Source organism: Vulpes lagopus, chromosome 18 (genome assembly GCF_018345385.1).
Source record: "Vulpes lagopus strain Blue_001 chromosome 18, ASM1834538v1, whole genome shotgun sequence".
Taxonomy (NCBI): Eukaryota; Metazoa; Chordata; class Mammalia; order Carnivora; family Canidae; genus Vulpes; species Vulpes lagopus.
The window spans coordinates 22,091,273-22,108,183 of NC_054841.1; the positions used below are offsets into that span (position 1 = coordinate 22,091,273).

Sequence of the window (16,911 nt, forward strand, 5' to 3'; positions counted from 1 at the left end):
GCAGTGAGGGGGGCACTTGATGGGATGAGCACTGGGTGTTATGCTATATGTTGGCAAATTGAACTCCAACAAAAAAAATAAATAAAGTGCATCTGTTCTAACACTGAATTCTTTTAACAGACTTGGAAGATGCTACAAAAACACCTGACTGTTCCAGTGGACCAGTGAAAGAGGAAAGAGGTGATCTTATCAAATTTTACAATACAATATATGTAGCAAGAGTGAAGTCATTTGCACTGAAATACGATTTGTCAAATCAGGACCATGTGGTACGTTCTATATTTTACTACTATATGAATATTTGTAGTCATAGTTGGATTACTGTGAGTTTACTAGATAAGCATTTCCACTGATATAATAAGAGGGGAAAAAATGCTAGTAATTAATCAAAGAGTGATTAAGACAGTGATACAACACAGACCAGAGGAAATCATGGAAATTTTATCCATACTATGATTATGTTGCGGGGAATTACGTTAACATACGGGCAAGTACTAGATGAGAATATGGAAAAATGAAAACAATTCTGGTAATTTTTTTCTCTTGTTTTTGATTTCTGTTGTTATATTTATATACGAGATAACTATTTTGCTCAAGATAAAGAGAAAAGGACATAAATAGGCCTGAATTGTTAATAGAGGCAACACTAAGATATTTTTGTGCAGATTTGGAAGTACAAGAATGCCTGTAAAAGTATTACCAATGTTGGGACGCCTGGGTATCTCAGCAGTTGAGCATCTGCCTTGGGCTCAGGGTGTGATCCTAGAGTCCCAGGATTGAGTCCCACATTGGGCTCCCTGCGTGGAGCCTGCTTCTCCCCCTGCCTGTGTCTCTGCCTCTCTCTGTGTCTCTCATGAATAAATAAATCTTTAAAAAACAAAAAACTATTACCAGCGTATAAGCTGAGGTTGTTTCCCAGGAGAGTGGACATTAGTTGTAGAGGGACATAGTCGAAACTGCATCTAGCCAGTAGCCATATATGTGTATTTGTATCTCTCTTTACATTTCTGTCTTTGTCCCTTTTAAGGAATATGGCCTGTGACTATTCTCAGAGGCCATGACTGTTCATTCAGTTCCATCAGTTCCACCTCCCCCTATCATGAGTATGTCTGTCACTAGTCAATTGAAACTAGTTTTATTAGGGGTGCCTGGGTGGCTCATTTAAGTGTCTGACTCCTGATTTCAACTCAGATCTTGATCTCAGGGTTGTGAGTCCAAGTCCCATGTTGGACTCAACACTGTGCATGGGGCCTACTTTAAAAAAAATTTGTTTAGGGGATCCCTGGGTGGCGCAGCGGTTTAGTACCTGCCTTTGGCCCAGGGTGCGATCCTGGAGACCCCAGATCGAAACCCACGTCGGGCTCCCGGTGCATGGAGCCTGCTTCTGCTTCTCCCTCTGCCTGTGTCTCTGCCTCTCTCTCTCTCTCTGTGTGTGTGTGACTATCATAAATAAATAAAAAAAATTTTTTTAAAAATTGGTTTATTAGCTTCAAGTGAAGATGATGAGTGAAATTATTAATTAAGGAGCCATCTCCAGGGTCACCTGGGTGGCTCAGTGATTGAGTGTCTGCCTTTGCTCAGGCTATGATCTCAGGGTTTTGGGATCAAGTCCCACATCAGGCTCAAGGAGCCTGCTTCTCCCTCTGCCTATGTCTTTGCCTCTCTGTGTGTCTCTCATGAATGAATAAATAAAATCTTAAAAAAAATAAAAAAAGGAAAGTATAGTACCTGCTCCCCTAATTCTATTTCTAAGTCATTCACATTTCAATATAAAATCTTTTTTTTTTAATATTTTTTTCTTTATTTATTTATGATAGTCACAGAGAGAGAGAGAGAGAAGCAGAGACACAGCCAGAGGGAGAAGCAGGCTCCATGCACCGGGAGCCCAATGTGGGATTCGATCCCAGGTCTCCAGGATCGCGCCCTGGGCCAAAGGCAGGCGCCAGACCACTGCGCCACCCAGGGATCCCCCAATATAAAATCTTAATCAGGGCAGCCCTGGTGGCCCAGTGGTTTTGCGCCAGCCTGCAGCCCAGGGCATGATCCTGGAGTCCCAGGATCAAGTCCCACATCAGGCTCCCTGCATGGAGCGTGCTTCTCCCTCGGCCTGTGTCTCTGCCTCTCTCTCTCTCTCTCTGTGTCTCTCATGAATAAACAAATAAAATTTAAATAAAATAAAATAAAATAAAATCTTAACCATTTCAGTAACATATTTGTTCCATGTTGGACTTATCCTCCTGATTCATAGAGTGCTGTCTCTTTTTTTTTCCCCCTCTGCTACTGCTTTGGTTATAGGGTGTGTATGTCTGTGTGTATGTGTGTATATGTGTGTGTAGAGACAGAGGGAGATTGTTATTGTGTTAGGACATTGATTACTTGGCTTCTACTTTCTTTGCATGGACAAGAGGTTCCTATGCTGCTGACTTACCACTTCTGGGTGTCTCAGAATTCTTCAGGAGTTCCTAAAAGATGCATGGAAATAAACGTTAGTTTATTTGTTAGTAATTGTTGAAAAACAAAGAAGTAATTGACCACGTCTTTACTTTTTTCAGCCATAAACTCTTATAGTATAGCTGACACCTAACAAAGAAATGTCAATAGGAATAAAACTATGAGAGTGCTTGGCTGGCTCATTTGGTAGAGGATGCAAGTCTTGATTTTGGGTTTGTGAGTTCAAGCCCCATGTTGGGAATGAAGCCTACTTATAAAAAATAAAAAATAAAAATAAAAAAGAATAAAAATATGGTGGGGACTCACAAAAAGAAACTTAACCTTACAAAAATTTACTTTTGGTTATTTCAGATGGAAGCTCCACCTCTCTCTCCTTTTCCACATATTAAGCAACAACCAGGCTCACCACGCCGCGTTTCCCAGCAACACTCCATTTATGTTTCCCCACATAAGAATGGGTCAGGCCTTACACCAAGGAGTGCTCTGCTATATAAGTTCAATGGCAGCCCTTCTAAGGTAAGGTGCACACAAACTTACTCCAAAACAACCTATGTGCATGTGTTAAAAACTGGATTTCAGACTAATAGTTAGTAATCTTCAATCTTGGGCAGCCCCCGTAGCTCAGCGGTTTAGCACCACCTTCAGGCCAGGGCATGATCTTGGAGACCCAGGATCAAGTCCCACGTCAGGCTCCCTTCCCTGCATGGAGCCTGCTTCTCCCTCTGCCTGTGTCTCTGCCTCTCTCTCTCTGTGTCTCTCATGAATAAATAAATAAAATCTTTTAAAAAAAAAAAGGTAATATTTAATCTTGCTCTTTGCCTGCAAAGTTACTACCAATAAATATGAACTGTTACTGTGGCAGGTTTCCTGTGATCAAGAGCAGTATGTTCAATTAAGATAGTTTGATACATTACTATCGATATGATACTGGAGAAGTCACCGCAAGACTCCAGTGTGTCTCCCTGCTTAAGCATGATCTTGAGAAAGGACATATAAGGCAGCAGTTGTAACTGGTCAGACACAAGGAATATTAACTTTAAAGAAAGGCTTTGGAAGTAAAAGTTCATTTGATGAATGGGATAGCGAAAAGTCTGAAAATAGAGGCCTTCTCATATTTATACAGACAGTTCTGTGGTTATTCCCATCTTAACTTCCATGCAGTGATGAAGATGTCATAGTTACATGATTGTTGTTTTCAGACATTTGAAAAGCTATCAAGCAGATATGTTTAGTATGTCTCCAGAAGCCAACCTGACTAAAATATAATACTTCACAGACCTGCATTTCCTCTTCATAGAAGTTGGTTTTCCTGAAAGGATTTTTAGAAGAGATTCTTGCATGAAATCAACGATGGGACCAATTGACTTATCAGGCAGTGATATCAGTACCATAGATCAGAATCACCAGGGGTGCTTCTTGAACACAGCTATCTGATAGACCTGCTGAATCCCAAAGCTCTGGCAGGATGGTTCACTTGACAATTATGATCCACAGCATTCAGGAACCACTTCTCTAAGGCCTTGCTCTCAGAATGTAGTTTATAGATCAACAACATCGGGGATCCCTGGGTGGCGCAGCGGTTTAGCGCCTGTCTTTGGCCGAGGGCGCGATCCTGGAGACCCGGGATCGAATCCCACATCGGGCTCCCGGTGCATGGAGCCTGCTTCTCCCTCTGACTGTGTCTCTGCCTCTCTCTCTCTCCCTGTGTGACTATCATAAATAAATAAAAAATTAAAAAAAAAAAATTTATAGATCAACAACATCAACATCTCCTGGGAGCATGTTTAAAAAAAAGGCAGGAACCCAGGGGTGCGTAGGTGGCTCATTCGTCATCTGCCTTTGGCTCTATGATCAACCCCTGTGTCATACTCCCTGCTAAGCAGGGAACCTGCTTTTCCCTCTCCCTCTGCTGCTCCCTCTGCTTGTGCTCTTTATCTCTCTGTCAAATAAATAAATAAAATCTTAAAAACAAAAACAAAAACAGGATCTCAAGCTTCAAGCCAGCCCTACTGATTCTGAATCTGCATTTTAAACAGGATCCACAGATGATTAATAAGCACATTAAAGCTTAAAAAGCATTGCTCTAGGAGGAGGATTTCAAACTTTAAGGGAGTTTAGAATCACCTGAAGGGCTTGATTAAACATAGATTCCTGGAACCTGTCCCCAGAGTATCTGATTCAGTAGGTTTTAGGGTAAGGCTTGAGAGTTGCATTCCTAATAGGGTAAATCCAGTTTTTAAAGCCACTAGAAGATGTGTTCTAATCATCCTTTTTAGGTTGGCCTAGATTAAAAAAATAATCTCTGGGTAGCCTGCCTGGCTGGCTCAGTCAGTGGAGCATGCAACTCTTATTAATCTCAAGTTGTGAGTTCAAGTTCCATGTTGGGTGTAGAGATTACTTAAAAATTTTTTAAAAATAAATCTCGGGGTACCAGGGTGGCTCAGTCAGTTAAGTGGCTGCCTTCGACTCAGGTCATGATCCTGGAGTCCAGGGATCGAGCCCCACATTGGGCTCCCTGCTCAGCGGGGAGCCTGCTTTTCCCTTCCCTCTGCTCTTCTCCCTCAGCTCCTCCCCCACTCATGCTCACACGCTCAGTCTCTCTCAAATAAATAAAAATCTTAAAAAAATAAATTCTCTACCCTACTGTTTAGCTTTGGATAAAGTGCAGGAAAAAACAGCTTAGTGCTTTGCTGCTATTTCCTCTTTTTTCCCCTTTTACTCACATGTGTCCTCTATTTTTGCAGAGTTTGAAAGATATCAACAATATGATACGGCAGGGTGAACAAAGAACCAAGAAGCGAGCAATAACCATCGATGGTGATGCGGAATCACCTGCCAAACGCCTCTGTCAAGAAAATGATGATGTTTTGCTTAAACGACTACAGGATGTTGTCAGTGAGAGAGCAAATCATTGAATGCCCTTCCTGTTTCTATGATAAAAAGCACTTTGAGATGGCAGAAAGTTGGGGCTCTGTCCTTCAAAACTTTCAGCCCTGTAGATGGAAAGTATCACTGAGTTAACAATTGCACCAAAATTATGTGCTTTTTTTTTTTTTTTTTTTTTTACAATTTTCCAAAATGTAGTTGACAGTGTATTTTGAGTTGGATTGGAAAGCAATTATTTCAAGTGCCTTTTAAACATTTTAATAGTTATAGAATTTTTAAAATATCTGTTTCTTGGCTTAATTTTTAAGATGAAGTAAGGAGATACCTCATAATTTTTTAGCTCACTTTTGAAAATAATCAAATGTTTCCTCCTGTGCTTTGTAACATGAAGGTAAATCATCTGTTTTTGGTAAACATGCTTTGAGATATCTCTGTTCTCGATTTAATACTGAGTAGGGGAGCACCTGGCTGATAGAATGTGAGACTCTTGATCTCAAATTCATGAGTTCGAGCCCCATGTTGGGCATAGAAATTACTTAAAAAATAATATACGTATATTGAATAGGGATTGGCTCCCTTAACACCTGGGCCAAAGGATGATACAATAGCTTGTCTCTGACCCATTTGGGCAACTTCACATACAGGTGCTGTTACCATTCTGGGTTGTCTAGCTCCCTTCTCATGCCCTTTCTCCTTGAGCATAAGCAGATTTGTACCTCAGCCCATGCATTACTAAACTCCTTGCTTTCCAACCATAAGCGCTCTTAGCTGATGTCACAATCTAATAAAAGGGGTACTTGGGTGCAGCTTTCCAAAGAATCAGCTGTTCAATATTCACTTTTTCTAATGTGTTTCCAGAATCTGGAAGGACATGGATAAACCATTCTTAATTAATTTTGAGAAAGCTATGAAATGTATGTTTTTTAAACTACAAACCTTATTTTTTTAAATACAAAATGTTTAACTTATGTTTAACCCTGGCTAATTCAATTTAGTCTAAGATTTGGCTGTAAATTTGTAATTGTCAGGAATTTTATTTTTAAATTTTAAGAAAAGTGATTTTGGTCACATTTTACTTTTCTGAAAATTACATCCTCATTTTTTTGTGTAGTATCTACACATGTTGTAAACCAAATAACATCAAACTTGTCTGAAGTCCTTGTATATATTTTTATGTAGCTCTAACTATTGTGTCATTTTCATCTTCGTTATTAATGTGGAAAACATACATGAGCAGTTATACATTGACTATATAAGAAGCTCTGCATATGTTTTTTCAGCTTTTAAGACATGATATCAGTGTACATAAAATAGCTAATAAAACATTAGAGTTTTTGAGATATTGAAAGAAACTGTATTTGTGCTCTTTTCTGCATTACTATAAGCAATTGTGCAGCCACCTAGAACCTATACCTTCTCAAATACCTGCTTTTTTTTATTTTAAGATTTTATTTATTCGTGAGAGACACAGAAAGAGAGGCAGAGACATAGGCAGAGGGAAAAGCAGGTTCCATGCAGGGAGACTGTGGTGAGAGACTCTATCCAGCACTCCTGGGTCATGCCCTGAGCTAAAGGTAGACGCTCAACCACTGAGCCACCCAGGCGTCCCTCAAATACCTGCTTCTTATATTTAAAATACCTTAGTGTAACTTAAAAGCTAGGAAGAGAATGGAGAGTGACCAACTGCTTGAATAGTGTTTTCTTTTGAGTTGATGAAAACATTTTAGAACTTGTTCTAGGTGGTGCTTGTAGCGCCTGCCTTTGGCCGGGGGCATGATCCTGGAGTCCCAGGATTGAGTCTCACATCGGGCTCCCTGCGTGGAGCCTGCCTCTCCCTCTCCCTCTGCCTGTGTCTCTGCCTCTCTCTCTCTCTCTGTCTTTCATGAATAAATAAATAAAATCTTTAAAAAATTAAAATAAAAAATTTTTTTTTTATATTTGAAGAGTTTCACCTCAATTCAAAAAGTGCCTTAGACACATTAAAGACACAGGATGACTTCAAGATTTTTGAGTGAATTTGTGAGGCAAACTATGATACTGAATTAAGGAAAGGGCTTGTTTCTCTCTTAGGGGGCAGCCCGGGTGGCTCAGCGGTTTAGCACCTGCCTTCATCCCAGGGTGTGACCCTGGAGACCCTGGATCGAGTCTCACACCAGGCTCCCTGCATGGAGCCCTGCTTCTCCCTCCTCCTGTGCCTCTGCCTCTCTGTCTCCTCTCTGTGTATTCTCATGAATAAATAATAAAAATTTTTAAAAAAAGGAAAGGACTTATTTCTCTCTTAGGAGTGCTTTCAGGCATATTTCTCCAGATGAGACTCACAGCTTAAAGTTCTTTCCTGGGCAGCCCCGGTGGCACAGCGGTTTAGCGCCGCCTGCAGCCCAGGGCATGATCCTGGAGACCCTGGATCGAGTCCCACATCAGGCTCTCTGTATGATGCCTGCTTCTCCCTGTGCCTCTGTCTCTATGAATAAATAAATAAAATCTTTTAAAAAAAAAATAAAGTTATTTCCTAATTAAGATTTTTATGTAGGGACACCTGGGTGGCCCAGTTAAGTGTCCGCCTTCGGCTCAGGTTATGATCCCAGCGTCCTGAGATTGAGCCCCACTCAGGCTCCCTGCTCAGTGGGGAGTCTGCTTCTCCCTCTGCCCTTCCCTCTGCTTGTGTGTCTCATATGCTCTCTCTCTCTCTCAAATAAATAAATTCTTAAAAAAAAAAAAAAAAAAGGTTTTGGGATGCCTGGGTGGCTCAGTGGTTGAGCATCTGCCTTTGGCACAGGGCATGATCCTGGGGTCCAGGGATCAAATCCCTGTGAGGAGCCTGCTTCTCTCTCTGCCTCTGTCTCTGCCTCTCTCTCTATCATGAATAAATAAATAAATAAATCTTTTTTTAAAAAGGTTATATTAAATCAGATTTTTAAAGATAATATGCTTGTTTTTATTTTCTTTTTATTTTCTTCTTTTATAGTACTTTTACTAAGTCAAAAACATTACTAGCTGCCTAGTATATTCTCCTGGCCCTTAGCTAAGTGCTAGGGCTATAAAAATAAACCAGCCATAGTTCCTATCTTCAAGATATGATAATTATAGCCCATTACTACAGTTGTTCCTTGAACACCAGGGATTAGGGACACCAGCATCTCCACACACATACCTCACACCCCGCTGTCAAGCCATGTATAATTTTTAACTCCCCCAAAAACTTAATTACTAATAGCCTTCTATTGACTAGAACCCTTACCAATATCCTAAACAGTTGATTAACACATACTTTGTATATGTATTATACACTACGTTCTTACAATTAAGTTAATCTTTTTAAAATGTTAAAATCATAAGGAATATATATTTACAGTTAGTGTACTGTATCAAAAAAAATCTGCTTTACGTGGACCCACACAGTTCCAAACCTATGTTGTTCAAGAATCAACTGTAGAATACTTATAGTAATAGAGCTCTACGCAGAAGGATGGTGTTGGGGCACCTGGGTAGCTCATTTGGTTAAGTATCGGATTCTTCATTTCTGTTCAGGTCATGATCTTGGAGTCATGAGATCCAGTCCCACATAGGGCTCTGTGCTAAGGGGGGAGTCTCCTTGAGAGTTTCCATCCCCCTCTGGCGTGAGCGCACTCTCTCACTCTTTCTCTCAAAGCTTCAAAGAGGAATGATGTTAGCATACAGAAGGGAATGAGCAAGTCAGGGAAATCTAAAATCACCTTTTTTTTTTTTTTTAGGATTTTTATTCATTCGTGAGATTGAGAAAGGCAGAAACATAGGCCGAGGGAGGAGCAGGCTCCATGCAGGGAGCCTGATGCTGGACTCCATTCAGAACTCCAGGATCACAGACCTGAGCCAAAGTCAGATGCTTAACTGCTGAGCCACCCAGGCATCCCTAAAATCACTCTAAAGGGGAAGCTAAGTGGTAATTTAGTCCTTAGGGATGAATAACTATTTGCCATTCAGAGAGCACAGCCTGTAGAAAGGCCCAGAGACATGAGTGTATCACAAATTTGGGATTTGCAGTGAAGGATTAGTGAGGCTGGAGTATAGTGTACATATGCAAAAATACAATGCAAAGTAAGCTTAGGAAGCAGGGCTTTTAATAGTTGGGTTTTCTAGTCCAGGTTAAGATCAGGCTTGATCATTCCCAGGGGTTCTCAACATTGGCCATAACTGGGGAGCTTTGAAAAACTCCAATAGATGGGTCTGTCTCCTAGAGTTTTTAATGGGTTTGGGGAACAGTCTAGCATCAAGATTTCTAAATACTTGCTAGGAAAGCACCTAAGGTTGAGAATCACTACTATAGACCATGGAGAGTCCTCAAAGAGATTTTAATTTTAGGTGGACAATGGCAAAATCTGATGGGGTTTTTTTAAGATTTTATTTATTCATGAGAGTCAGAGAGAGAGAGGCAGAGACACAGGCAGAGGGAGAAGCAGGCTCCATGCAAGAAGCCCGATACGGGACTTGATCCCTGGACTCCAGGATCATGCCCTGGGCCAAAGGCAGGCACTAAACCACTGAGCCACCCAGGGATCCCCGATGTTTATTTCAGAGTTGCAGTTCCCAAGCTTACCCAAGGATAAGATTACCCGAGACATATGTTAACAATACAGATTCCTAGGTCCTGCCCTTGACCATGGAATAATAATCTCTCCAGGGGAGGGACCTAGGGATTTTGTTTACCTCTGTTCCAAGTGATATTTACCCTCAAGCAAATTAGAGACCCGGTAGTGCTTCTCAAAATTTTTAAGATTTTATTTATGTATTCATGAGAGATACAGAGAGAGAGGCAGAGACACAGGCAGAGGGAGAAGCAGGCTCCATGCAGAGAGCCTGACGTGGGACTCAATCCAGGGTCTCCAAGATCATGCCCTGGACTGAAGGCGATGCTAAACTGCTGAGCCACCGGGCTGTCCAGTGCTTCTTAAATTTAATGAGCATAGGAATCACCAAGGATTGTTAATCCTGTTAAAACTCAGATTCTAATTCAGTAAATCTGAGATTGGACCTAACAATTTGCTTTTCTAACAAGCTGCCTTAATGCCAATGTTGCTAGTCCAAGGACTATACTTGGAATAGCAAGGTTTAGAAATTTGGAAGCTGTGCAAAGGATGGATTAGAGGATGGTTAGACTGGTCTGAGAGACAATTAGGTTAGTAGTTTTAAACTTGGAGTAATTTTGTCAACTTAAGTGACATTTGGCAATGACTGGAGGCATTTTTGTTTTCATTTTTAGTTGTCATAATTTGGGGACAGGCATGCTACCTAGTATGTAGTGAGTAGAAGCCAGGGAATGCTACTAAACATCCTGCAGTGCACAGGACAGCTCCCCATAACAATTATCCAGCCCAAAATGTCACTCGTGCCAATCCCTGAATTAAGTAAACACTTAAGAAGAGCTGTACATTTTAAGATACTGGGATCCCTGGGTGGCGCAGCGGTTTGGCGCCTGCCTTTGGCCCAGGGCGCGATCCTGGAGATCCGGGATCGAATCCCACGTCGGGCTCCTGGTGCATGGAGCCTGCTTCTCCCTCTGCCTATGTCTCTGCCTCTCTCTCTCACTGTGTTCCTATCATAAAAAAAAAAAAATTTAAGATACTGGTGGTGGGGATAGAAGAGGAACCACCGAGAGTCACATAACTCGGTATGTATGGGGTCTCAGTCAGGGATGACTTTCCAGAAAGGATTAATGATAACAGATTCTAGGTGGGGTAGCTCATACATCTGTGAGGTTATTTGGCATCAGTAACAGACTATTAATAAGAAAATGGGGACGCCTGGGTGGCTCAGTGGATAAGCATCTGCCTTTGACTCATGGCGTGATCCTGGAGTCCCGGAATTGAGTCCCACATTGGGCTTCCTCCATGGAGCCTGATTCTCCCTCTGCCTATGTCTCTGCCTCTATGTGTGAGTCTCTCATGAATAAATAAATAGAATCTTAAAAAAAAAAAAAAAAAAAAAAAGTGGGATGCCTGTGTGGCTCCAGAGTTAAGCACTTCTGCTTTCAGCCCGGGACATGATCCTGGAGACCCAGGATCAGGTCCCATGTTGGCCTCCCCGCATGGAGCCTGCTTCTCCCTCTGCCTGTGCCTCTGCCTTTCTCTCTCTGTATCTCTCATGAATAAGTAAATAAAATCTTTAAAAAAAAAAAAAAAAGAATCACTATTGAGGATTTATTAACTATACAGATTCAATACTGTGGTGCACAGTTTTGTGAAGCTTCCCAGACCGTTCTTAACCAAAGAGGTTCAGGCCCGCCGAAGAAGATAAAGGCCAAGAGTATGGAGTTCCGGGTTCAAATAACTTCCCTGACACTGTGCCACTAAACCAAATTGAACTTCACTGTTTACTGACTTCATCATCACTTCAGGAAATAATTATAGAAAATAACATTGTGCAGAAATTAGAAGATACATAAATGAAACAAAAGCAAAAAAGACAAAAACACTACAGTTCCACCACACAAAAGTCTTCTTTTTTTTAAAGATTTTATTTGAGAGAGAGAGTGCACACAAGCTGGGGTGGGGGGGTGCAGCAGAGAGAGAGGCAGAGGGAGAAGCAGACTCCCTGCTGAGCAGAGACCCTGACCCTGGGCTGGATCCAGGACACCAGGATCATGACCTGTGCCAAAGGCAGTCAGATGTCTTTTTAAAGATTTTATTTTTTTCTTTTTAAAGATTTTATTTATTTATTCATGAGAGACACACACAGAGAGAGAGAGAGAGGCAGAGAGAGAAGCAGGCTCCATGCAGGGAGCCCGATGTGGGACTCAATCACAGGACTCCAGGATCACACCCTGGGCCAAAGGCAGACACTCAACCGCTGAACCACCCAGGCATCCCTTAAAAGATTTTATTTATTTTTTTTTTTAATTTATGATAGTCACACAGAGAGAGAGAGAGAGAGAGAGAGGCAGAGACATAGGCAGAGGGAGAAGCAGGCTCCATGCACCGGGAGCCCGATGTGGGATTCGATCTCGGGTCTCCAGGATCACACCCTGGGCCAAAGGCAGGCACTAAACTGCTGCTCCACCCAGGGATCCCAAAAGATTTTACTTTTAAGTAAACTCTATGCCCCACATGGGGCTCAAACTCACAACCCTGAGAGCAACAGTTGCACATTCCACCAACTGAGCCAGCCAGTGACTATTGATCTGAAGGTTGTGAGTTCCAGTCCCATGTTGAGTGTAGAGATTATTTAAAAATAAAATCTTTAAAAAAAAATTTATTAGTTATTTTTCACATGAAGGAAAATGTTTAAGTCTTAAGTTGTATATGTTATGAATTTTTCCAGCTTTACTGAGGTATAACTTACATAGAGTAAGATGTACCCATTTTCAATATACAATTTGATGAATTTTAGTACTTGTATATAGTTGCATAACTACCACTATAATCCATATATAGAACATTTCCACCACTTCAAAACAATTTCTTGTGCTCTCTGATCTCTGCCCTCCCCACATCCTCCCCACCACACACTCTCATCAGTCAGCTTCTGATCTTTTTGTCACTGTACTTTTGCCTTTTCTAGAATTTCATATAAAATATGTGTACACAGTATATAACCTTTTATATTTGAGTTCTGTCAGCATAATGTTTCTGAGATTCATTCATGTTGTGTGTGTAAAGAATTTCTATTGCTGAGCAATTTGTTGTACTATGGATTGTTTTAAAAAAAAAGAAAGAAAGAAAAAGGAAACACAGGCCCCAAATGATGTTACTTAGATTGAGTTCCCAAACCAGTGCTTCATTAATACATAATCTAACTGCAGTTTCAACCTCCCCTAGAAATGTAGTCTTAACTGGTCAGGAGGGACGTCTGGGTGGCTCAGCGGTTGGGCAGCTTGCTTTTGGCTCAGGTTGTGATCCTGGGATCCTGGGATCCAGGATCAAGTCCCGCATCAGGCTCCCACGAGGAGCCTGCTTCTCCTTCTGCCTGTGTCTCTGCCTCTCTCTGGGTGAATAAATAAATCTTGAATAAATAAATCTTTTTTTTTTTTAAGATTTTATTTATTGGGGGATCCCTGGGTGGCGCAGCGGTTTGGCGCCTGCCTTTGGCCCAGGGCATGATCCTGGAGACCCGGGATCGAATCCCAAGTTGGGCTCCTGGTGCATGGAGCCTGCTTCTCCCTCTGCCTATGTCTCTGCCTCTCTCTCTCTCTCTCTCTCTCTCTCTCTCTCTCTCTCTCTCTCTCCTCTCTCTCTGTGTGACTATCATAAATAAATAAAAATTTAAAAAAAAGATTTTATTTATTTATTCATGATAAGCCACCCGGGCCGCCCTAAATAAATATTTTAAAAAAGAAAATAACTGGTCAGGAAATTTTCAATTTTTCAATTTCCACCAGTGAGTCTGCCACCTGTGTCCTCTCTGCCCCTCAAAGAGAAATAAGGTAATCCGCATAAGACACTTTCCTCTTTCTCCTAAAAAGCAGCCTTGCCAGGAACAATCCTTTTCTTCTACTAATAACTTTCTTCCCCCCACCCTCCTATAAAAACTTTTGATTTTGAAGCAAAAAAAAAAAAACCTTTCCATTTTGTACTAATCCTTGGAACACTTCTCTACTTGCTAGATAGAGTATGCCTGATACATGAATCATTTAATAAAGCCAGTTAGATCTTCAAATTTACTTGGTTGATTTTGTCATTTAACAGATTATACCACAATTTGTTTATTCACCTGTTGATGGACATTTGGGTGGTTTCCAGTTTTGTGCTCTTAATAATTATGAATATCTGCACGCAAGTCTTTTTACAGAAATATTTTTATTTCTCATTTATTCTTTTATGAATTGGATTGCTGAGCCAAATGGCAAGTATATGTTTAACTTCATAAGATAATGCCATGTCCTTTTTAAAAGGGGACCATTTTGGAATCCCACCAGCAGCATATAGGAGTTCCTTTTGTGGGGTGCTTGGCTGGCTCAGTCTGCAAAGTATGCAACTCTTGATCTTGGGGTTGTGGGTTTGAGCCCACATAAGGTATAGAGATTACTTTGAAGAAGAAAAAAAAAATCTTAAAAAAAAGTTACATTTGCCCCACATTGTGGCCACCTCTTGCTGTAAATCTTGCTAGACATTTTCAGTGCATATATCATGTATTTTTAAGTAAAAAATGGATCATATATATCACTATATCAGATTTATCATTGTAATGTCTAAATTATACTTCTATGACTATTCTAATGGTTGTGTTCCAATATATGAATGTGTCATTATGTTATTTTATCACCAAACAAGGAAAGATTAAATAGGGCGTTTTGTGGGTTTTTTTGGTTGAAAGTGTTTCAGATATTAGAATTTGGTATAAATTTTGCAGAGTTAGTCTAATGTTTGCAAAATTAATCAAGCATTATTTATAACATTATGATAAAAGGTGGTTAAAAATACTAAAAATACCACAGTACCACATAGTGTCCTTGTTTCATTTGGGTCTCTGTTCAAGTGTCAGGTCACAGCACTTCCTAGACCAACCAGTCTTTCCTATACTTAGTTTGTCTTATTTTTCTTCTCAGAACTTATGATCTACTTGTGTATTATCTGAATCAACAATGAATAATTTAGTAAATATATATATTCAAATATATACTTGAAGTATATATAAGCTCCATATAGGTAGTACTTTTTTTTCCCCGGTGGTTTTTCCCAGAGTGTAGAATGATGCATTAAAGAAGATAGAGGGGGATCTCTGGGTGGCTCAGCGGTTTAGTGCCGCCTTCGGCCCAGGGCGTGATCCTGGAGCCCCGGGATCGAGTCCCACGTAGGGTTCCCTGCATGGAGCCTGCTTCTCCCTCTGCCTGTGTCTCTGCCTCTCTCTCTCTTTCTCTCTCTGTCTCTCTCTCTCTCCCTCTCTCTCTGTCTCTCATGAATAAATAAATAAAATATTTTTTTAAAAAATAAAGAAGATAAAAAATTAACATTTGTTAAATTAATGAAGAAAGAGGCTTAGGGATGCTTTTTATAATAATTATGCCTCATATGTATGGAGCATTTTCTACATGCCAGATTCAAGTCTCATGAAACCCTGTAATAAAACTGTTATATATATAAAAATAAAAAATATAAATAAATAAATAATAAAAATTTAAAAATTAAAAATTAAAAAATTAATAAAAAATAAAAAGTAAATAAATAAATAAAAACTAAAAATTAAAATTAAAATTAAAAATAAAATAAAAATAAAATAAAATAAAAATAAAATAAAATAAAAATAATAAAATAAAATAATAAAAATAATAAAAAATAAAATAAATAAAATAATAAATAAAATAAATAAAAATAAAACTGTTATAGAGGGATGCCTGGGTAGCTCAGCAGTTATCTGTCTTTGGCTCAGGTTGTGATCCCTGGTCTTGGGATAGAGTCCTGCATCGGGCTCCCCACGGGGAGCCTGCTTCTCAGTCTGTCTCTGCCTCTTTCTCTCTCTGTCTCTCATAAATAAATAAAATCTTTAAAAAAAAAAAAACTTATACTAAATTGGAATTTTTTTTAAGATTTTATTTATTCATGAAAGACACAGAGAGAGGCAGAGGGCAAAGCAGGTTCCATGCAGGAAGCCAGATGTGGGAGTCGATTCCAGGACTCCTGGCATCACACCCTGAGCCAAAGGCAGATGCTCAACCGCTGAGCCACCTAGACGTCCCTAAATTGGAAATTAAAGAGTGGCTAGTTGGCTAAATCAAGATAGCTTGTGACTCTTGATCTCTGGGTTATGTGTTTAAGCCCCATGTTGGGTGTAGAGTTTACTTTAAAAAAACAGAAGTACATTCCCATTGTTGTGCAACCAATCTTCAAAATTCTTTTCATCTTGCAAAACTGAAACTCTCTACCCATTAAATAACTTTCCTTTTCTCCTTCTGCCCTATTCCTGGCAACCACCACTCTAATTTTTGAGTTAGACTACTCTAGACACCTCACATAAATGGAATCATAAAATATTTGTCTTTTTGTGACTGGATTATTTCATTTGACATAATGTCCTCAAGGTTCATTCATGTTGTTTCATGTCAGAATTTACTTTTGTTTTTCTAAACAGGCAGTGGTAAATCAGTTTATTCTTTTTTTTTTTAAGATTTTATTTATTGGGGATCCCTGGGTGGCTCAGTGGTTTGGCGCCTGCCCAGGGTGTGATCCTAGAGTCCCGGGATGGGGTCCCGCATGGAGCTCCCTGCATGGAGCCTGCTTCTCCCTCTGCCTGTGTCTCTGCCTCTCTCTGTGTGGGTTTCTCTCATGAATAAATAAAATCTTTTTACAAAATAAAGATTTTATTTGTTTAGGGGCGCCTGGGTGATCCGTTTGTTAAGTGTCTGCCTTTGGCTCAGGTCATGATCTCAGGGTCCTGGCTGGGATCAGGTCCCACATCAGACTCCCTGCTTGATCTGCTTGATGGGGAGTCTGATTCCCTCTCTGCCCCTCTCCCCACTCACGCTCTTTCTCTCTCTCAAATAAATAAAAATATTTTATTTCTTTATTTTAGAGAGAGCATAAGCCGAGGCTCAATGCTAGACTGTATCCTAGTGTTGTGCCCAAGATTGTGAATCCGAGAAACCACCAAGGAGCCAACACCAATGCA

At 40.3% G+C, this 16,911-nt stretch overlaps 1 protein-coding gene across 3 annotated transcripts in view; it reads left to right on the forward strand.

Moving 5' to 3' along the window:
• The window catches only part of RBL1 (RB transcriptional corepressor like 1), a 61,945-nt gene extending 54,293 nt beyond the window's left edge, over positions 1–7,652 (forward strand). For 2 of the 3 annotated variants that reach the window (XM_041732645.1, XM_041732646.1), the window contains 3 exons: positions 121–269; positions 2,803–2,967; positions 5,196–7,652. In XM_041732645.1, coding sequence (XP_041588579.1) covers positions 121–269; positions 2,803–2,967; positions 5,196–5,366 — 485 coding nt within the window. In that variant the 3' untranslated portion in view covers positions 5,367–7,652. Of the gene's footprint in view, positions 1–120; positions 270–2,802; positions 2,968–5,195 lie in introns of those variants that run through there. The other variant, XR_005984399.1, reaches the window with a different exon arrangement.
• The last annotated feature ends 9,259 nt before the right edge of the window (positions 7,653–16,911 follow it).